This window comes from Carcharhinus amblyrhynchos, chromosome 8, assembly GCF_965287045.1.
Source record: "Carcharhinus amblyrhynchos chromosome 8, sCarAmb.v2.hapA, whole genome shotgun sequence".
In the NCBI taxonomy this organism is placed as follows: Eukaryota; Metazoa; Chordata; class Chondrichthyes; order Carcharhiniformes; family Carcharhinidae; genus Carcharhinus; species Carcharhinus amblyrhynchos.
In genome coordinates this window covers 124,570,091-124,592,451 of record NC_137331.1, presented here as the reverse complement: position 1 = coordinate 124,592,451, position 22,361 = coordinate 124,570,091, and the positions used below count along the sequence as shown (strand labels likewise).

At 43.3% G+C, this 22,361-nt stretch overlaps 1 protein-coding gene across 1 annotated transcript in view; it reads left to right on the top strand.

Moving 5' to 3' along the window:
- The window catches only part of lama3 (laminin, alpha 3), a 462,187-nt gene that overhangs the window by 213,574 nt on the left and 226,252 nt on the right, over window positions 1-22,361 (top strand). Inside the window, exons 26-29 of the mRNA XM_080194758.1 lie at window positions 8,187-8,350; window positions 11,918-12,026; window positions 14,990-15,087; window positions 22,058-22,235. Of these exons, the coding sequence (XP_080050884.1) occupies window positions 8,187-8,350; window positions 11,918-12,026; window positions 14,990-15,087; window positions 22,058-22,235 (549 nt within the window). The remainder of the gene's footprint in view (window positions 1-8,186; window positions 8,351-11,917; window positions 12,027-14,989; window positions 15,088-22,057; window positions 22,236-22,361) is intronic.

The window sequence follows — 22,361 nt, the reverse complement described above, 5'->3', positions numbered from 1 at the left end:
ACGCCCAACTTTACCAAGTTTTCATGCCTGAAAACCGATGCAACTTGTTGGTAAAGTTAGGCTGTATATCATCAACTCTTACTTTGTGTCTGAATCATTACATTGCCTGTCCAACATTCAATCTTGGATAAGCAGAAATTTTCTCCAGTTAAATATTAAAAAGACTGAAACCCGTGTTTTTAGTCTCTGCTACATACTCAATTCCCTTGAGTACTTCATCTCTAGTAATGATCATGAGAAGACTTTGGTGGATAGGATCAAGGAAAATCCTAAAGCTTTCTACAGGTATGTCAAGAATAAAAGATGGGTTAGGGCAAGATTAGGGCCAGTCAGAGAGCTAGAAGAGGACATGAGAAGACTTTGGTGGATAGGATCAAGGAAAATCCTAAAGCTTTCTACAGGTATGTCAAGAATAAAAGATGGGTTAGGGCAAGATTAGGGCCAGTCAGAGACAGTAGGAAGTTGTATGTGGAGCCTGAAGAGATAGGAGAGGCACTGAATGAGTATTTTTCGTCAGTATTCACGCAGGAAGAAGTCAATGTAGTCAAGGAGAATACTGCGATACCAGGCAGTAGACTAGTCGGGATTGAGGTACATAAGGAGGAAGCGTTATCAATTCTTGAGATAGATAAGTCCCCTGGGCCGGATGGGATTTACCCTAGGATTCTCTGGGAGGAGATTGCAGAGCCTTTGGCTTTGATCTTCATGTCATCATTGGCTCAGGTATAGTGCCAGAAGACTGGAGGATAGCAAATGTTGTCCCCTTGTTCAAGAAGGGGAGTAGAGACCATCCTGGGAATTATAGACCAGTGAGCCTTACTTCTGTTGTGGGCAAAGTTTTGGAAAGAATTATAAGGGATAGGATTTAAAATCATTTAGAGGGAAATAAATTGATTAGGGATAGTCAACACGGTTTTGTGAAGGGTAGGTCGTGCCTCACAAACCTTATCGAGTTTTTTGAAAAGGTGACCAAAGAGGTGGATAAGGGTAAGGCAGTTGACGTGGATTTTAGCAAAGCGTTTGATAAGGTTCCCCATGGTAGGCGACTGCAGAAAATGCAGATGCATGGGATTGAGGGTGATTTAGCAGTTTGGATCAGGCATTGGCTAGCTGATAGAAGACAGAGGGTGGTGGTTGATGGGAAATATTCAACCTGGAGTTCAGTTACAAGTGGTGTACCTCAAGGATCTGTTCTGGGGCCACTGCTGTTTGTCATTTTTATAAATGACCTAGATGAGGGTGTAGAAGGATGGATTAGTAAATTTGCTGACAACACCAAAGTCAGAGGAATTGTAGACAGTGAGGATGGGTGTTACAGTTTGCAGAGGGACATAGATAAGTTGCAGAGCTGGGCTGAGAGGTGGCAGATGGAGTTTAATGCGGAAAAGTGTGAGGTGATTCACTTTGGTAAGAGTAACAGGAGTACAGAATATAGGGCTAATGGAAGGACTGTTAGTAGTGTTGACGAGCAGAGAGATAAGAACATAAGAAATAGGAGCAAGAGTAGGCCATCCAGCCCTTCGAGCCTGCCCCGCCATTCAATAAGATCATGGCTGATCTGTCGCTGCTCAGTTCCACTTTCCCGCCCTCTCCCCATAACCCTTAATCCCCTCTCCTATCAAAAACCCATCAACCCGCATCTTAAAAATATTTAGCGAGGCAGCCTCCACCACTTCAACGGGCAGAGAATTCCAGAGATTCACCACCCTTTGAGTGAAGAAGTTCCTCCTCAACTCCGTTCTAAACTGCCCCCCTTTTATCTTGAGGCTGTGCCCCCTAGTCCTACTGTCTTTTTTAAGTGGGAAGAGTCTTTCCACCTCTATCCTATCCATCCCATTCATCATCTTATACGTCTCAATGAGATCTCCCCTCATTCTTCTAAACTCTAATGAGTACAAGCCCAGTTTATTCAGCCTCTCCTCATAGCTCAACCCCCTCAACTCCGGTATCAGCCTAGTAAACCTCCTCTGCACTCCCTCCAAGGCCAAAATATCTTTGCGTAAGTGCGGCGCCCAAAACTGCACACAGTACTCCAGCTGCGGCCTCACCAATGCCCTATATAGCCGCAGCAAGACCTCCCTACTTTTATATTCAATCCCCCTCGCTATGAAGGCCAGCATCCCATTCGCCTTCCTGACCACCTGCTGCACCTGCAAGCTGGGTTTTTGCGACTCATGCACAAGGACCCCGAGGTCCCTCTGCACCGTCGCCTGCTGCAGTTTTTCGCCCCGTAAGTAATAGTCCTTCCTACCATTCTTCCTACCAAAGTGGACCACCTCACACTTGCCAACATTAAATTCCATTTGCCATTTCCTGGCCCATTCGCCCAGCCTATCTAGATCCTTCTGCAGACTCTCCACACCCTCCGCACAATTTGCCGTTCCCCCAATCTTGGTGTCATCAGCAAATTTCGACACTCTACACTCGGTTCCCTCCTCCAGATCATCTATATAAATGGTAAAAAGCTGAGGCCCCAGCACCGACCCCTGGGGCACTCCACTAGTCACCATCCGCCAATCCGAATAGCACCCGTTGACCCCCACTCTCTGCCTCCTATTTGACAACCAATCCTCTATCCACGCTAATACCCTACCCCCAACTCCATGACACTCGACCTTCTGCAATAACCTCTTGTGAGGCACTTTGTCAAACGCCTTCTGAAAATCTAGAAAGACCACATCCACCGGCTCTCCTCTATCCACTGCCCTAGACACATCCTCATAGAACTCCAGTAAATTTGTCAGACACGACTTCCCTTTAATGAAACCGTGCTGCGTCTGCTCTATCAAGCAATTCCCTTCAAGATGACTCGCAATTTCCTCCTTAATGACAGATTCTAACATTTTACCTACCACAGACGTTAAACTAACCGGCCTATAATTCCCCGCCTTTTGCCTGGCACCCTTCTTAAACAACGGCGTAACATTAGCCGTTTTCCAATCATCCGGCACTTCCCCGGAATCCAGCGACGTTTGGAAAATAACCACCAAGGCATCCACTATCACCTCTGCCATTTCTTTCAGAACCCTCGGATGCATTCCATCCGGTCCTGGGGACTTGTCCACAATCAGCCCCTCCAGCCTGTCGAGCACCGCCTCTCTAGTAACAGTAATGTCATTAAGACCCTCCAGTCCTACCACCTTTCCATCGCTAACACCCGGCAAATTATTCATGTCCTCCTCCGTGAAGACAGAAACAAAAAAGTTATTCAATACCTTAGCCATATCCCCATCCCCTACCACTAGGTCCCCTTTCTTATCCTCTAAAGGACCAACATTCACCCTAGCCAGCCTCTTCCTTTTTATATATTTATAAAAACTCTTGCTATCCTTTTTTATATTAAGCGCTAGCCCAGCTTCATAGTTTCTCCTATCCTTCTTTATCAACTTCTTTGTCAATCTTTGTTGACATTTAAACCTCTCCCAATCCTCTTCTCGCCCACTACTCTTAGCTACTCTAAACGCCTCCGCTTTTAATTTAATACTTTCCTTCACCTCCTTCGTTATCCACGGCTTATTACCTCTCCTCCTACAGTCCTTTTTGACCATCGGAATAAATTTCCGCTGAGCACCAAGAAAGATCTCCTTAAAGATCCTCCACTGCTCCTCAACAGACCCTCCCTCCAACGCGCTCCCCGAGTCCACATTCGCTAATTCTTCTCTCATCCTACTGTACTCCCCTCTATTCAAACAAAGGACGTGTGTCCGGGAACCCACTTTCTCCTCCTCCATCTGCACCAGAAACTCCACCATACAATGATCACTCTCCCCAAGAGGATCCTTCACCACAAGGTCCCTAATTCTACCCGCTTCATTACATAGCACCAGCTCCCTGAAAGTTGGCACCCAGGTTGTTAAGAAGGCGTACGGTGTGTTAGCTTTTATTGGTAGAGGGATTGAATTTCGGAGCCGTGAGGTCATGTTACAACTGTACAAAACTCTGGTGCGGCCGCACTTGGAGTATTGCATACAGTTCTGGTCGCCGCATTATAAGAAGGATGTGAAGGCATTGGAAAGGGTGCAGAGGAGGTTTACCAGAATGTTGCCAGGTATGTTGGGAAGGTCTTATGAGGAAAGGCTGAGGGACTTGAGGTTATTTTCATTTGAGAGAAGAAGGTTGAGAGGTGACCTAATTGAGGCATACAAGATGATCAAAGGATTGGATAGGGTGGACAGTGAGAGCCTTTTTCCTCGGATGGCGATGGCTAACACGAGGGGACATAGCTTTAAATTAAGGGGTGGTAGTTATAGGACGGATGTCAGAGGTAGGTTCTTTACTCAGAGGGTAGTAAGGGCGTGGAACGCCCTGCCTACAGCAGTTGTGGACTCGCCAACTTTAAGGGCGTTCAAATGGTCAGTGGATAGGCATATGGATAACATTGGAATAGTTTAGGTTAGAGGGTCATTAGATTGGTTCCACTGGTCGGCGCAAGATCGAGGTCTGAAGGGCCTGTACTGCGCTGTAATGTTCTATGTTCTAAGGGACCAACATTCACTTCAGCTACTGCCTTCATTTTTATATACTCACTGAACTTTTTTGCTGACCATTTTTATATTTTGCGCTAGTTTTCTTTCATAATTTATCTTTGCTTTTTTTGTTACTTTTTACTGATCCTTTGATAATCTTTAAAAGCTTTGGTTTGATTTATTATTATCACATGTATACAGCAAGAAGTATTGTTTCTTACGCGCTAGACAGACAAAACATTCCGTTCATAGAGTGCATAGGGGAGCAGGAAAGAAGAGGGTACAGAACATAGTAACATTATTAGACAGTTTAAAAGAGTAAGAGTACGGCTTTAAAAGCATAGAATGAGAGTTAGAATTAGAGGTTATGCTGGGGATAGCTAGCAAGAAGTGATCTCAGCTTCCCAATCTTCCAGTGTGCCACTGTCCTTTGCAATATGGAATGCCTTAGTTTTTGTCTTTCGGTTATCCTTAACTTCCTTGCTTAGCCATGGAAGTCTTTTCAGCCTCCTACCAACTTTCCTCCGCTCTGGAATATATTTTAGTTGGAAGACTTGAATATCCCCTTAAATATCTGCACTGCCACACTCTGGCACTGTTTGGGTGCACTGAGGGGGAATTTACATGGCAAATGCATCAAACCTGTAATTGTTTGGCAATAAGAACAAAAATAAGTCATGTAACTGGCTGACAATGGAGAGTTATTGATTTATTTTGTCAGCGATTGCAAGCGAGTCGAAAAGAAGGGATCGTCTACCATGGTCACAGGTGCAGTGTCCAACCATGTAGTCTTCCTGCCCAGTCCACTAGGGTCAAATCTGTCCTTGAGTCTATGTAATTTCCTTTGTTTAACTCCAGAATGTGTGTGTGGGCCTGCAGTTTCTCACCTCCAAACTGAATTTGACATTCTAGCATACTATGATCACTCTTCCCTGGAGGAACCTTAACTATGACATAATTTATTCGCCCTTCCTCATTATATAATACCAAATTTGGAATAGCCAGCTCCCTGGTTAGTTCCACAACATATTGCTTCAAAAAAACTATCTCTAATTCATTCGATGAATTCTCCCTCGAGGCGATACTTGCCATTTTGATTCTTCCAGTCAATATGCATGTTAAAATCACCCATGATTATTGACATATCTTTCTTACAAGCCCTTGATATTTCTTGCTTTATGCTGTGATTCCCCTCGGAACTACTGTTTGGAGACCTAAAGATTAGTCGCACTAAGGGCTTTCTTCCCTTCTCATTTCTACCCACACTTATTCTATATCTTTGATTCCTGTGCCTATGTCATTTGTCATTACAGGGTGATCTCTTTCTTAACTAACAAAGCTACACCCACCTCCTTTTCCTTCCTGCTTATCCTTCTGAAGTACTGAATACCCTTAAACATTCAATTCCCAAACTTGTGTCCCTGCAACCGCGTCTCAGTAACTGCCACTAAGTCATATCCATTTGTCTCAATTTGTGCTGGTAATTCATTAATTTTATTCCAGATGCTCTTGCATTCAGATATAAAGTCTTTCCGTTCATTTTATTATCTAATTTCCCTCCTCTTGTATCAGTCCTTGATGCAATATGACTTTCAAATGATCTGCCATTACCTTTTGCTTTCTGTTGACACTCAGACTCAAGACTAAGCTGCACTCCTACTTATTTTAACTTTGCATTCCTAATTTTCTATGCAACTGAACAGTTATCCCCACTATTTAGTTCAAAGCCCTCTCTACTACCCTTGTGATTTGCAAGAATACTGGTCCCAGCACAGTTCAGATGTAAGCTGTCCCAACGGTACTCTCCCCACTTTCCCCAGTATTGATGCCTGTGCCCCACAAACTAAAACCCACTCCTCCCATGCCAGTCTGTGAGTCATGTATTCATCTCTCTAATTTTATGTACCCTTTGCCAATTTGCATGCAACTCAGATAATAATCCAGAGATTATAACCTTGGAGGTTCTGTTCTTTAATTTAGTGCTTAATTCCTCAAACAGCCTAAGCAGAATCTCCTCCCTTGTTCCACCTATGTCATAGGTAATTACATACCACGACCCTCCCTCTCCCACTGCAAATTCCTTTCCAGTCCAGAGCAGATGTACTAAACCCGGGAACTGGGCAGGCAACACAGCCTTTGAGACTCTTGATCTTGGCTACAGAGAATGGCTCTTTGGAGGGCCGAAGGGCCTGTTTCCTGTGCTGTATTGTTCTAACACTATCTATCCCCCTCACTATTCCCAACTACAAGTACATTTGTCTTTCCTCCCCCAACTTGAATGACACCCTGAACCACTCTTGTGGTCAGTTTTCTCATCTGCCCTATAATCCCTGCTCTCTTCCACACACAGAACAAAAATCTAAAACCTATTGGACAAGGGCAGGGGCTGAAGTTCCTACAGTGCTATCTCTTGGATTCCTCCACATGCCTCACTCACAGTTGCACCCTCCTGACCACTGTGAACTTACGGCAATTAAGCTAAGGGATGTGACTACCTCCTAAAACTCAGCATCCAGGTAATTCACTCCCTCCCTGATGTGTCGCAATGTTTGAAGCTCAGACTCCTGATCACAAACTCTGGGCCAAAGTTCCCCGAGCAACCAACACTTGCTGCAGATGTGGTTGAACCACAATGAGGTCCACATATTGCAGCTGCAACACATTAAAGTTAAAGTTTATTTATTAGTCAGAAGTAAGACTTACATTAACACTGTAATGAAGTTACTGTGAAATCCCCTTAGTTGCCACATTCTGGCACCAAACCAGCACGTCTTTCGGACTGTGGAAGGAAACCAGAGCACCCGGAGGAAACCCACACAGACACAGGGAGAACGTACAAACTCCACACAGACGGTGGCCCCAGCCGGGAATCGAACCCGGTGGGAGTAATGTTAACCACTATGTCACTGTGCTGACCCAGTGCCATTGTGCTACATTGCCTGGCCCTTCATCCCTATTTTATTTCATTACAATTTATTTAATTTAGAATTTCAATTTGCTTTTACTTATACCACTAATCATTACTTTCCACAATTTGTTACCCTACCTAGCCTTCACTTCCAGTGTCAGAAAGTTAAAAGAGAAATGGACTTATCTACCAGTCACTTATCTGTGATATCACACAGATGTATTCATTCCTCCAGCCTTGGCCTGCAACTACTCCCACTGAACTGTGGACCAATAAAGAAAACAGGATACTGTAATACCCCCTGCTCCACTTTCCTAATCTCCCACATTTATGTTAACTCCCTGGCAGTCAGCTAAGGCACAGGCAAATTTGTTTTTATAGTCTCTGCCTCTCCTGTTTAAAAAAAACAGTCTGAACTGGCTTACTAATTGCCCTAATTTAATCATCTGGCAAGTCTACTAAGGGACCTTGTTTTTATCTCCTTTAGACCTGAAGATCTAAAAGGCTGCTCTAATTTCTTTCTTCGATCATGCTTTCCATTTCCATTCCCAAGAATTTCTCAGTATCCATCAGTTTTTCTTGTCAGAGGCATTCATTCTTATTAAGTATCTTGTAAGGAGTAATAGAAAGTGAAAACATTAATTAATTGTTATGGAGCCTGTTTGGAACTCTATACTGCTAAATATCTACAGTGAAGTTCCAGAGAAGCTACTGCAGACTGTGTATTCAAAGGTAGGGCATCAATGTACAGAAGAAGCACACAAAGAATGTTTAGACTCTTTTCCACTAACACCAGTTCCTCATCCCCTCAGGTTCAGCTGCAGTTTAGAATTAAGATTCCTGAACCAGGCCACTATGTCCTTGTTGTTGAATATGCCAATGAAGCTGAGAGACTGCACACGCTCAATGTGGCTCTACACAATCCTCTTGGAGCAGCTATGCAAGGGAAGTTTAATCTGTACAGCTGCAAATACAGGTAAGTTAAACATAACAGAAAGGTCATCTAAAACATCTAAAAACTGACAAAGCCCTTGAGGAGTATGGTGAAAGTAGGAAGAACTTAAACATGGAATTAAAAGGCCTAAAAGGGGCCATGAACTGTCTTTAGCAAACAGGGACAAGGGGAATGCCAAGGCTTTTTATGCATATATTAAGGGTAGGAAGGTAGCAAGGGAAAGAATTGGCCCATTCAAGGATAATGGAGGAAAATTAGAGGCCCGATTTTATCATCACATTGTGCCTGTCTTCGGGCATGAAAATTTGGCAAAGTCGGACATGAGGCGAGTAACACGAACCATGCCTACCTCTGCGCCAGTTCTCCTGATGTGGGTATGCTGGCGTTGGACTGGCGTAAACACAGTAAAAAGTCTGACAACAGGTTTTAGTCCAACCGATTTATTTGGTGAGTCTATTATCAAATAAATCGGTTGGACTAAAACCTGGTGTTGTCAGACTTTTTACCCAGTTCTCCTTTTACCAAGGCCAGAAAATGACCGCGATCAGGATTGTGCCCAAAATGGGCGTGACAGCCATTTAAATGCATTTGCATGCATTTATTTTGTCTTAATGGACTGCAAGCCCAGTTTTACCAGCACTTCCCTGTTTACCACCGTGTTCACCCATCCAGAATCGGTGCAAAACAGACATGCTCCAAACAATTCCGATTCGGCCGCTCCATCAGTGAGGGTGAGTAAGGAGGTAAGTGCTGAGTGTCAGGGGGCTCTCCTGAAATCGGTACGAGTGGGCGGGTGAGTGGAAGGAGGAGGGGATCTGCTGCCACCCTGCCTGTGATCAATGGGAGTGAAAGGGGGCCCATTGCCACTGTGCCTGTGATCAATGAAGGGGGGAAAGAACCACTGCCATTCTGCCTGAGATCAGTGGGGGTAAAGGAGGGGTCAGCTGCCACCCTGCCTATGATCAGTGGGGGTAAAGGAGGGGTCTGCTGCCACCCTGCCTACGATCAGTGGGGGTGGGGGGGGGGGGGTAAGGGCCCACAATTGGGCTGGGTGGTGGAGAGGGTGGGGGGATAAGAGCTCAGTAATGTTGTGGGGGTGGAGCAATATCTGTGGGGGTCGGAGGAGGCATCATCTGGCTTGGGAAGGATGTGGCAGGGGAGCAATATTCTATCTTTCTTTCCTGCACATGCGCAATTGGAGGCGCCAATCAGAGCTGCAGGGTTTCGGGTGCGTGAAGCCCCGCCCACAGGCTTGTGCAGCATGATTAGGAATCACTGATATTTTTTCAGGCAGAATGCATATGAGGCGCCTTAGAATGGGTCTAAAAGCTGGATCTGAAATACTCCCAGTTTGAAGTCCACCCAGCACTTAGAATCAAAATGATAAAATAGGGCCCTATGTGTGGAGGCACAGGAAGGGGGTGAGATCCATAATGAGCACTTTGTATCAGTATTCACCAAGGAGAAGGACATGACAGATGTTGAGGTCAGGGATAGGTGTATGAACGCTCTAGAAAATGTCAATGTATCGAAGGAGGAAGTGTTGAGTATCCTAAATTGCATTCAGGTAAACAAATCCCCAGGGCCGGTTGGAATTTATCCCAGGTTACTGCAGGAGGCAAGGAAAGAGATAGCTGAGTCCTTAACAGATATCTTCACATCCTCTTTGATCACAGGTGAGGCTCCAGAAGACTGAAGAATGGTCAATATGGTTTTCTTGTTTAAGGAAGGAAAAGGGATAATCCAGGAAATTGTAGGCTGGTGAGCCTGATGTCTGTGGTGGGGAAGCTTTTGGAGAAGACACTGAGGGACAGGATATATGCACATTTGGAAGAAAATTGACTAGTTAGTGACAGGCAGCAGTTAGTGACAAGTTTTTTGAAGAGGTAACAAAGAAAATTGATGAGGAAAGGGCTGTGGATGTAGTTTACCTGACTTTGGTAAGGCGCTTAACAAGTTCCCACATGGCAGACTGGTACAAAAATTAAAATCACGTAGGATTCGATGTGGGCTGACTAAATAGATAAAGAACTAGTTTGGTTATAGAAGACAGCGAGTAGCAGTGGAATGACATTTTTCAGGCAGAGATCTGTAGCTAATGGTGTTCCACAGGGATCAGTGCTATGACCTCTGTTGTTTGTAGTATATATAAATGATCTGGAGGAAAATATGGAAGGTCTCATTAGTAAGTTTGAGGATGATATGAAGATTGGTGGAGTTGTTGAAACTGCCGGGGATTGTCAGAGGATACAACAGGATAGAGATAGATTGGAAACTTGGGCACAGAAATGGCAGATGGAGTTTAATCTGGACAAATGCATTTTGTCCTCATTGCATTTTGAAGGATCAAATTTGGTGTGAATAATACTGTAAGTAGCAGAACCCTTGGGAACATCAACATACAGAGGGATCTGAGTGTGCAGGTCCACAGTTCCCTAAAAGTAGTAACACAGATGGCCAAGGTGATTAAGAAGATATACAGCATGCTTGCCTTCATCAGCCAGGGCATTAAGTACAGGAGTTGGAAAATCATGTTGCAGCTATATAAAACCTTGGTTAGGCTGCATTTGGAGATTTGCGTGCAGTTCTGGTCACCACACTACTGGAATGTTGTGGAAGCTTTGGAGAAAGTGCAAAGAAAGTTCATTAGAATGTTGCCTGGTGTCGAGGGTGTTGGTTATGAGGAGAGGCTGGATAAATTAGGATTGTTTTCACTGGAAAGACAGAAGCTGAGGGAAGACCTGACAGAGGTCTGCAAAATTATGAGAGGCATACAGGGTGGATGGTCAGAGGCTTTTTCCCAGGGTGGAAGTGTCAATTACAAGGGGCATAGGTTCAAGGTGAGAGGGGGAAGTTTAATGGAGATGTGCGGAGGAAGCTTTTATTGCAGAGAGTGGTAGGTGCCTGGAACATGCTGCCAGAGGAGGAGGTGGAAGCAGGCACATTAGCACCATAGAACAGGTCTGACATTGGCAAGGTAAAGATAAATCTCTGCTAGGTAGTGTGCTTAGACACGTGACCTAACCCAACAATACCATCATAAAAACTGCAGTGATCAATTTTCACATGTTACTGTTGCTGAACCCAACAGGAATGATCCTGGAACTGTAAGCTGAAACCTTGCTGAGATTATGTTGGTGGGCTCTTACAGACTGGCTGACAGCGCATTCCTGTCCTGATTTCCCAGTGACAAGAGGTACTTTCAATGGGAAACCTCATTGACAATGGCGGGACCATAAGAGCCCACTGCCAGTGAGCGGTGCATCGCCTCTCGCCGCTGCAAAACACATTGCAGAGGATGTGGAAAATCTTGCCCATGGTGATAAATGCTGGAAAGCTGAAATAATAACAGAAAATTCTGGAAATACTCAGCAGATCAGGCAGAATCTCTGGAGAGAAAAACACTTGTTGTGATAAATCTAGTTGGTACATCACCAGCAATGTAAAATAAGATTGTGAAATTCAGTGGAATATTGTAATAATTTACTGTAATTTACTTATATATAATAAACGGACTGCAGGATGACAATTAACTTGAATTGTTTCATGCATAAAGGATGTAATTGTGCTCTTGTGCATTTGCTGCAGTTTTCTTTGTCGGAGTGTTGCGATTGACCCACAGAATCGCATTGCAGTTTTTGATCTGTCTTCTCATGTTGACCTCCTTCTACAGGGAACATCAGTCAGTGTTTTACTGGTGAGTGCATCATTCATTGTGATGTGTGTACCAGACATGTAAGCCAAGTATTTCTTCAGTACATTTAAAGAAGGTTGCATTTGTCAAGTTTATTGTTTTTCTTGAGGTGAGATATATTTTCCAAGTCTGTAAATAACATCATTAAAATATTTGCTTATTAATTAAAGATCAGCACTAAAATTTTAATACTTTGAAATGACAGGAAGCAGTAGTAATAAACATTCAGTGCATTCATAAACTTCTCTTTGTTCACTATTTTATTGAAAGTGTTTGTTTCTTTGGTTTATCTTATTTTGTCGACTCATTCAACATCCTCTCTAACAAGTGGGCAGCAACTGATTCATCCGCCAGCCATGAGCTGGCGGGTTCAAAGGTCCTGATGACATATTTATGTACTAGTTCAGTACACACACATATCACAGTCCCCAGCATACCTGTGCAGAATGTCAGCAGCTCAGAAGGAAAAGACTAGCAACCTCTAGAAGAAGACTGTTCCTTGATTCAACCATTCTCCCCCTGAAATCATCACCTATGAGGTGACCATTTCCCACTTGGACCTCTGCCCACCACATCTGGATTCTTCCTTCATTTTGTTCCAGTAAACAATATGGCATCCCTTGACCCCTTTGTGAGCTTTTCATACTACCTTGTCAAGGTCCAGGTCCCCTGCCCTGAGTCTTCCCATGCTCATCATCCCCTCATCCACCTCCTTGCCTCTCTGCCCCTCCTCACACTCCCTTTCCCACTCCTTGCACAGCCCTCCTTCCATGTTGCCCCCCCCACCACCCCCCACATCGCCCACTGCCACTCACCTTGTGCCCCATCCACTGTACTACCATGCCATTTGGGCAGCACGATAGCACAGTGGTTAGCACTGCTGCTTCACAGTGCCAGGGACCTGGGTTCAATTCCAGCCTTGGGTTACTGTCTGCGTGGAGTTTGCACATTCTCCCTGTGTCTGCATGGGTTTTCTCCAGGTGCTCCTGTTTCCTTCTACAGTCCAAAGATGTGCGAATTAGGTTAATTGGCCATGCTAAATTGCCCCTTAGTGTCCCGGGATGCATAGGTTAGAAGGATTAGCGGGTAAAATATATAGGGACATGGGGACAGGACGTGTGTGGGATTGTGGTCGGTGCAGACTCGATGGGCTGAATGGCCCCTTTCTGCAGTGTATGACTTCTATGATTTGTATTCCTTGTTGAACTTCAGAGCCTTGCTGTGGTGGCTGCATGAGTCTCACAGCACAGTCCTGTCCAGATAGACACTGATATATGTCACCAGACACAAGGTGGTTTCTGTACTCTCCAACCTCAGTACTGATCTGACTCAGTGACACAAAAGGGTTCATAAGAACATAAGAACATAAGAAATAGGAGCAGGAGGAGGCCATCTAGCCCTTCGAGCCTGCCCCGCCATTCAATAAGATCATGGCTGATCTGTCGTGGCTCAGTTCCACTTTCCCGCCCTCTCCCCATAACCCTTAATCCCCTCTCTTATCAAGAACAAGAACATGATCCAGCAGCTTGATGCTGTTCATGAAAACCAGCTCGATGTGGAGATGGAGGCAAGAATCTGTCTGTCCTGGTAGAGTGATGTACAGCGCACCAGGAGCAGTGCAGTTCTTTGGCAGAATTTTTACACTCATCCCAAAGTCTTTGACGAGCTGAGGACCACCTTGTGCACTCCATTCATTAGCGATCGAGTTTCACGTGACGTAAGATTGATAGGCCTAATGGGACACCCATTTTTTAATAGCCCGTTTTAATAAGGATTCATGAGATGCAAATAAACGCAAATGGCTTTTGCACCACCTGCCAGTGGGAAGAGTGACCCACCATGACCTCCCCATTGGGAGAACTGCAATGGGATTTTACACCAGCAGGTTTCCAATGATCTTTGGCTCCCACTACATTTACCACATCCACTCACCATCAAACCACCACCAAACCTCCTCCAGGCTACTTGGAAGAATTCTACTCTCAATTGTTTTCTTGGTCCTCCTTTGCAGAATTCTAAAATGCTCCCAGTTACCAGGCTTACCTTACTTTTGGCAACTTTACATGCCTCTTCCTTTGCTCTAATATTTTGTTTGCCACAGCTGGAAGGATTTTGTGCATTAATTGAATGTATTTTGATAAATCTTTTGTACAGGGAATACAATAATCCATAAAACCCGTCTTCATAATTTAAACAGCTTAGTCATTGTGTCGTTCTGGTAAAATTACCCTGCGTTCATTCAAGGTCTGTATATCCCTCCAGATGTGTGATGCACAGAACTGAATGCACTTACTCCAGATGGGGACATGGTGGCACGGCGGCACTGTGGTTAGCACTCCTGCCTCATAGTGCCAAGGATCTGGGTTCAATTCCCAGCTTGGGTTACTGTTTGTGCAGTCTGCAAGTTCTCCCCATGTCTGCGTGGCTTGCCTCCATATGCTCCGGTTTCCTCCCACAGTCCAAATGTGGGTTAGGTGGATTGGCCGTGCTAAATTCTCCCTCAGTGCACCTGAACAGGTGTGAGAGCGTGGTGACTAGGTGATTTTCACAGTAACTTCGTTGCAGTATTAATGTAAGCCTACGTGTGACAATAACAAATAAACTTTAAACTTAACTTCCACCTCTTTTGTTTACAAGTCCATTTGAAATATTAGTTAATGTTTCACCAGTCTTTTTTGATATTTGATGAACAGTTAAAAAAGTTAATATTAGTACTGCTACTGCTGCTGTAATTCCGATCTGCCAACTGTACAAATATCATAAATTGATCCTTCTACCTTATAATTTACATGTCCCTGTCATGAGTGACAGAATAAGTGATATGAGTCACTGTTATCAAATGCTTTAAATATTCTGACAAGACAGAATACTTATACTTCGGAGCTGATTTGGATTTGCTGAACAGGTTGTTAAGATGACATGATATTTGTTAATATTGCACATTTTTTATTCCTTTCCATGGACAGCACAAAGTTTATTTAATACCATTTAAAGAATTCTGTATTGAACACGTGGAACCCAAAGTTCACTGCATCGCTACTCATGGACCTATTACAAACAGGAGGTAAATCTTATATGAATTTTCTTGTTCCATATTTCAAAAGGGGAAAATTATTATCTAATGGCTGTGAAAATCCAGGAACTTTGTCTCCTCGCCATCCTAGGATGAACCCACTGTGACCTTGCCAAAGGTTGTGAGATTAGGACAAGGTAACTTCATTGATTAATGTAAATGAATCAGGCAAGTACATCATTCAGTCGGGAAGGCACCAAACACAATGATAGAGTATGTTGGGAACATGCAGAGAATTTGGACAGAGTGCACAAATCCTATATTAACGCATGTGGCCAATCTTCCAAGCACCACCTGTCCCAGTGGTGCACAGTCTGCATTTTGTGCACTGGACTGATAAACATCTCAGAAGCCATCAAACTGAAGTGGCAGAAAGTGATTCTTCATCCTGAGGAATTGCATAAGAAGAGGAATGGATAGAACTTAAGAGATTTTAGATAATTAATGTATTGCACTATTAAAAAGCAAATTGGTCTATAGCTGTCTATTTTCCAATTAAGTTCCCAACCTTGTACAAATTTAACATGTCATTTACAACCTAGAGTAAATTTCACTTATGGGAGCAGCTTGTAGCTTGCACAGACATGTAAGTCATGTACAAGTACAAGAAATAGCAGTTTTGTATAATTTATAATAAATTCTGCCATCATTTTCTTTATGTCCCAGCAACACAAAATCTCTTGCCATCCCATTTTGAGGCTCAAATCTTTCCTGCTGCTTGTTTTGTTGGCATTTGTTGGCATACCCTTCACAAAACCGTGTTGATTAGGGATAGTCAACACGGTTTTGTGAAGGGTAGGTCATGCCTCACAAACCTTATCGAGTTTTTTGAAAAGGTGACCAAAGAGGTGAATAAGGGTAAGGCAGTTGACGTGGTGTATTTGGATTTTAGCAAAGTGTTTGCTAAGGTTCCCCATGGTAGGCTATTGCAGAAAATGCAGATACATGGGATTGAGGGTGATTTAGCAGTTTGGATCAGGAATTGGCACTCTGATAGAAGACAGAGGGTGGTGGTTGATGGGAAATATTCACCCTGGAGTTCAGTTACAAGTGGTGTACCTCAAGGATCTGTTTTGGGGCCACTGCTGTTTGTCATTTTTATAAATGACCTAGATGAGGGTGTAGAAGGATGGATTAGTAAATTTGCTGATGACACCAAAGTCGGAGGAGTTGTAGACAGTGAGTATGGATGTTACAGTTTGCAGAGGGACATAGATGAGCTGCAGAGCTGGGCTGAGAGGTGGCAAATGGAGTTTAATACAGAAAAGTGTGAGGTGATTCACTTTGGTAAGAGTAACAGGAGTACAGAATATAGGGCTAATGGAAGGACTCTTAGTAGTGTTGACGAGCAGAGAGATCTCAGGATACATGTGCATAGCTCCCTGAAAGTTGGCACCCAGGTTGATAAGGTTGTTAAGAAGGTGTACGGTGTGTTAGCTTTTATTGGTAGAGGGATTGAACTTCGGAGCTGTGAGGTCATGTTACAACTGTACAAAACTCTGGTGCGGCCGCACTTGGAGTATTGCGTACAGTTCTGGTCGCCGCATTATAAGAAGGATGTGGAGGCACTGGAAAGGGTGCAGAGGAGGTTTACCAGGGTGTTGCCTGGTATGGTGGGAAGGTCTTATGAGGAAAGGCTGAGGGACTTGAGGTTATTTTCATTAGAGAGAAGAAGGTTAAGAGGTGACCTAATTGAGGCATACAAGATGATCAAAGGATTGGATTGGGTGGACAGTGAGAGCCTTTTACCTTGGACAGTGATGGCTAACACAAGGGGACATAGCTTTAAATTAAGGGGTGGTAGTTATAGGACGGATGTCAGAGGTAGGTTCTTTACTCAGAGGGTGGTAAGGACGTGGAATGCCCTGCCTGCAGCAGTTGTGGACTCACCAACTTTAAGGGCGTTCAAATGGTCAGTGGATAGGCATATGGATAACATTGGAATAGTTTAGGTTAGAGGGTCATTAGATTGGTTCCACTGGTCGGCGCAACATCGAGGGCCGAAGGACCTGTACTGCGCTGTAATGTTCTATGTTCTATTTCTGTGATAGAAGTCTACAAGATTATGAGTGGTGGATAGAGTGGACAATCAGTAGTTTTTTCCCAAGGGTGGAAGAATCAATTACTAGGGGCATAGGTTTAAGGTGTGAGGGACAAGGTTTAAAGGAGACATAAGAGGCAAGTTTTTTACACAGAGGGTGGTGGGTGCCTGGAACTCACTGCCAGGGGTGGTAGTGGAAGCAGATACAATGGTGACTTTTAAGGGGCATCTTGGCAAATGCATGAATAGGATGGAAATAGAGGGAAATGGTCCCTGGAATGGTAAGGAGTTTTAGTTCAGTTGGGCAGCATGGTTGGTGCAGGCCTGGAGGGCCGAAAGGCCTGTTCCTGTGCTGTAATTTTCTTTGCTCTTTGTTCTCAGTTCTCAGTTGAGATCATCCTGTCCCTCCACTATGGTTCCCTATCTCTTTCCTATTCTGTCAAGCGCTCTTAAAGGATAGATGTAGAGAAGATGTTTCCATTTCTGGGGATTCAAAACTCGGAGACCATCAGTATAAGAGAATTACTAATAATTCCAATGGGGAATTCATGAGAAGCTTCATTCCCAAGAGAATGGCAAAAATGTGGAAGTTGCCACCACACGGAATGGTTGAAGTGAACAATATGGATGTGATTAAGGGCAAGCCAGATAAACACATGAGGGTGTATGGAATAGAAGGATATGCTGTAGTAATAGTGATCTGCAGTAATGTGGAATGAGGCTCATGTGAAACATAAATACCGGTGTGAAGTTGTTGGACCAAATAGTGTTTCTTATAGAAAATCTGTGACAGATAGATCTTTGTTCTCTCGGGGAATTAAAGTATATTGGGAGTGAGTGGGAAAATGAAGTTGAAACTCAAGATCAGCCATGATTGTGTTAAATGGCGGCGCAGGTTTGATGGGTCATGTAGTCTGGTCCTGTTCCTATTTGTGTGATATAGCAAATTTAGGAGATCATTTAGCATATCATGCATGTACCAGCTCTTGGAAAAAAACTTTCCAGTTCATATAATCATGCAGCATAAGAGGGGGAGTATCCTCCTATTTCACATTTGCCTTGTCAGCAATTTTTCTCCTTTGTTGTTATTTTTACTTTTGCTACTGGTAAAATAATTCCTTAACTTGGGACTCCCAACAATCAGAAGCTGCTGTAATTTCCTTGAAAGTATTGAGGCTTCAACGGTAAGTCATGGGTTGTGATCATGCCCATATATTCCAAAAACCCGGAAGCAGGATGCAAGTACCATGCCTCAGTTAAAGAGGCTTGGAAAAACCCACTTGATAAACTTGCAGGTTCCTACCTGCTGCTGACCAATGCTATGAATGAGTCCAAAAGTTAAAATACAGCCAGTATTTCACTGAGTTCTGAATCACTGGTTTGGCTTCAAACTGAGTGCTACACTTTGGGAAGGATGTTAAGGCCTTAGAGTGTTGAGGAGATTTACAAGAGTTGTCCGGGGGCTAAGTGATTTTAGTTATGTGGAAATACTGGATAAACTGGGATTGTCCTCTTCAGAGCAGAAATAAATATATAGGTGTTCAAAATTAAGAAAGGCTTTGATGAAGTAAATTATGCAGGTCAGTAATTAGGAAGCAAAGATTGAAAGCGATTGCCAAAAAGAATCAGTGGGGAGATGAGATGAAGTAGTTTTAAAAAAGTAAAGGTTATTTATTAGTCACAAGTAAGGTTTACATTAACACAGCAGTGAAGTTACTATAAAAATCCCTTAGTTGCCACACTCCGGCGCCTGTTCAGGTCAATCCACCTCATAAGCACATCTTTCAGAATGTGGAGAAAACCAGAGCACCCACAGACATGGGGAAAACATGGAAACCCCACACAGACAGTGATCCAGGCTGGGAATCGAACCCAGGTCCCTGGCGCTGTGAAGTAGCAGTGTTAACCATTGTATTACCGTGCCTCCCAAGTAATGAATTGTTTTGATCCAGAATGTTTGGTACACGTTCGGTTGTAATTTTCAAAAGGGAATTTACTCAGTAAAGGGGAAAGAGCAGGGAATTGCGACAAATTGGATAGTTCTTTCTGTGAGCTGATACAGACATGATGGGCTGAATGGCCTGCTCCCTGTGGTGTATCATTTTGCAATGAATCATGTGAAGTTGTCAAGTAATCTGCAAGGTTTCTTTTGGTCATGGTTTTAATGGAAGGCTGTAGTAAAGAGCAGGTGAAATGGTTTCACTTTACATATCAGCAAAGAGAATCGCTGCAGGATTTCACACAATGATTTTGGAGATAAAAGGACAATTGAAAACAGCATTGTTCATCAACTTCAGGCAGGCTCGGTTGAATAACATTTATTTATACAAGTTACTCAAACATAAATTATTTCAGCTTCTAAGGACAGCTATTGAAAGTAATAAACACAGCGAGTTTGATTAGATCAAGAGCGATTGGGCCACCAGAGATCAAACACATAATACTAAACATTGGCAAAATTCCAGAGCACAGGCTCAGCTCCTGAACTGCATGAAAATACTCACTTCATTTAGATTCATGAAACTGCTGCAATATTAATGTATACAATAGCAGTGCTTTTCTCTGGTAGTTAGGAAGGAATGCCTTATACCATGAATTTAACATTGAATGAGATAGCACTGAAGAAGGCCATTCAGCCTTCTTCCCTGTACCTGCTCTTTGAAAAAAATTATCCAATTGGAAATATTGCAGCAGTTTCATGAATCCAACTGGGGGCCTGTGACCAGCGGTGTGCCTCAGGGATCTGTGCTGCGTCCATTGTTATTTGTCATTTATATTAATGATTTGGATGACAATATAGAAGGCATGGTTAGTAAGTTTGCAGATGGTACTAAGATTGGTGGCATAGTGGATGGCGAAGAAAGTTATCTCCAATTGCAACAGGACCTTGATCAATTGGGCTAGTGGGCTGACGAGTGGCAGATGGAGTTTAATTTGGACAAATGCAAGGTGATGCATTTTGGTAGATTGAACCAGTGCAGGACTTACTCAGTTAATGGTAGGGTGTTGGGCAGAATTACAGAAATGGGATCTAGGGGTACATGTTCATAGCTCCTTGAAAATGGAGTCACAGGTGGACAGAGTGGTGAAGAAAGTATTCAGCTTGCTTGGTTTCATTGGTCAGAACATTGAATACAGGAGTTCGAGTTGAAGTTGTACAAGACATTGCTAAGGCTACACTTGGAATACTTGTGCAATTCTGGTCATCGTATTATAGAAAGGATATTACTAAACTAGAAAGAGTGAAGAAAAGATTTACTAAGATGCTACCAGGACTTGATGGATTGAGTTATAAGGAGAGGCTGGATAGACTGGGACTTTTTTCTCTGGAGTGTAGGAGGCTGAGGGGTGATCTTATAGAGGTCTATAAAATAATGAGGAGCACAGATCAGCTAGATAGACAATATCTTTTCCCAAAGGCAGGGAAGTCTAAAACTAGAGGGCATAGGTTTAAGGTGAGAAGGGAGAGATATAAAAGTGTCCAGAGGGGCAACTTTTTCACACAGAGGGTGGTGAGTGTCTGGAGCAAGCTGCCAGAAGTAGTAGTAGAGGTGGGTACAATTTTGTCTTTTAAAAAGTATTTACATAGTTACATGGGTACGATGGGTATAAATTCATATGGGCCAAATGCAGGCAATTGGGATTAGCTCAGGGATTTAAAAAAAAGGCGGCAGGAGCAAGTTGGGCTGAAGAGTCTGTTTCCATGCCGTAAACCTTGACTCTATGACTCTAATTAATCCCACTCTGCTTCTTCTTTCCCCATAGCCTTGCAAAGCTTCTCCCCCTAAAACATTTATCCTATTTCTTTTGAAATTTACTCCTGAATCTGCTTCCACCATCCTTTCAGACAACACATTCCAGATCACTTGCTGTGTAAAATATCTCTTGTCTTGCCTCTGGTTCTTTTTCCAATTGCTTTAAACCTGTATCTCCCTGTTGGGTTATCAGTGAAAGCAATTTATCCTTCTTTATAAACCCCCCTCAGGATTTAAACACTTCTATTGTATTTAAGAACATAAGAACATAAGAAATAGGAGCAGGAGTAGGCCATCTAGCCCTTCGAGCCTGCCCCGCCATTCAATAAGATCATGGCTGATCTGTCGTGGCTCAGTTCCACTTTCCCGCCCTCTCCCCATAACCCTTAATCCCTTCTCTTATCAAAAACCCATCAACCCGCTTCTTAAAAATATTTAGCGAGGCAGCCTCCACCACTTCAACGGGCAGAGAATTCCAGAGATTCACCACCCTTTGAGTGAAGAAGTTCCTCCTCAACTCCGTTCTAAACCGCCCTCCTTTATCTTTAACCTTCCCTTCTCTAAGAAAATTTCTCCAGTCTGTCCTTGGAACTGAAGTCCCTCATCCTGTTACCATTCTGGTAAACTTCCTTTTCATTCCCTCCTTCCTGAAGTTGGTGCCCAGAATTGGACACAATACTCTAGCTGACTCCTAATAAAAAAGAACATAAAAAATCCATTTCTATACCTGTATTATTGGCAAGAGAAATTCACCCTCTTTATTTTGTTCTTGCTTGAAAAATACATCAATTTTGTGCCTGATTTAAACCAATTAATCTCATTCCCTCCTGTTCTTTTCCCAACAATCTATAATATTCCCCTTTTCAAGCATATATCCAATTTCCTTTGGGAATTACTGTTGAATCTGTGTCCACCACCAATTTTAGACAGCATTTCATATCATAACAACTTGCTGCATAAGAAGAAAATCTCTTCATCCTGGTTCTCTTGTCCATTATTTTAAATCTGTGTCCTCTGGTAATTGACCCTCTATCAGCGGAAACAATTTCTCACTCCTCACTGCATCAAGACAACTCAATTTTGAACACACATTTACAAATCATTTTGATTGTCCAGAATATTAACCTTCTAAATGGCGCTGTCTTTATTTTGAATGTTTCAATAGTTCCTGTGTTGCATCCAAGTATGAAATACCTGTGTCTTCAGTGAAGGTGAATGATGGACAGCTTTCAACTGCAAACATTCCTTCACAACCTAGCTTGTCTAATAATCCACACCTCCTATCCCAGCGCCCTCCAACCATGGTGGAACCAGGAGACATTATTCTACTAAAATCACCACAGGTAACCAACTGCTTTCAAATGTGATAATGCAAAAGAATAGAAGGGCAGACTCAGAGTAGAATTTTACTGGCTCCAGGATAATGGGAGTGGAGGTGGGGCCAGGAAGATAATAGGGAGTTACGTCAG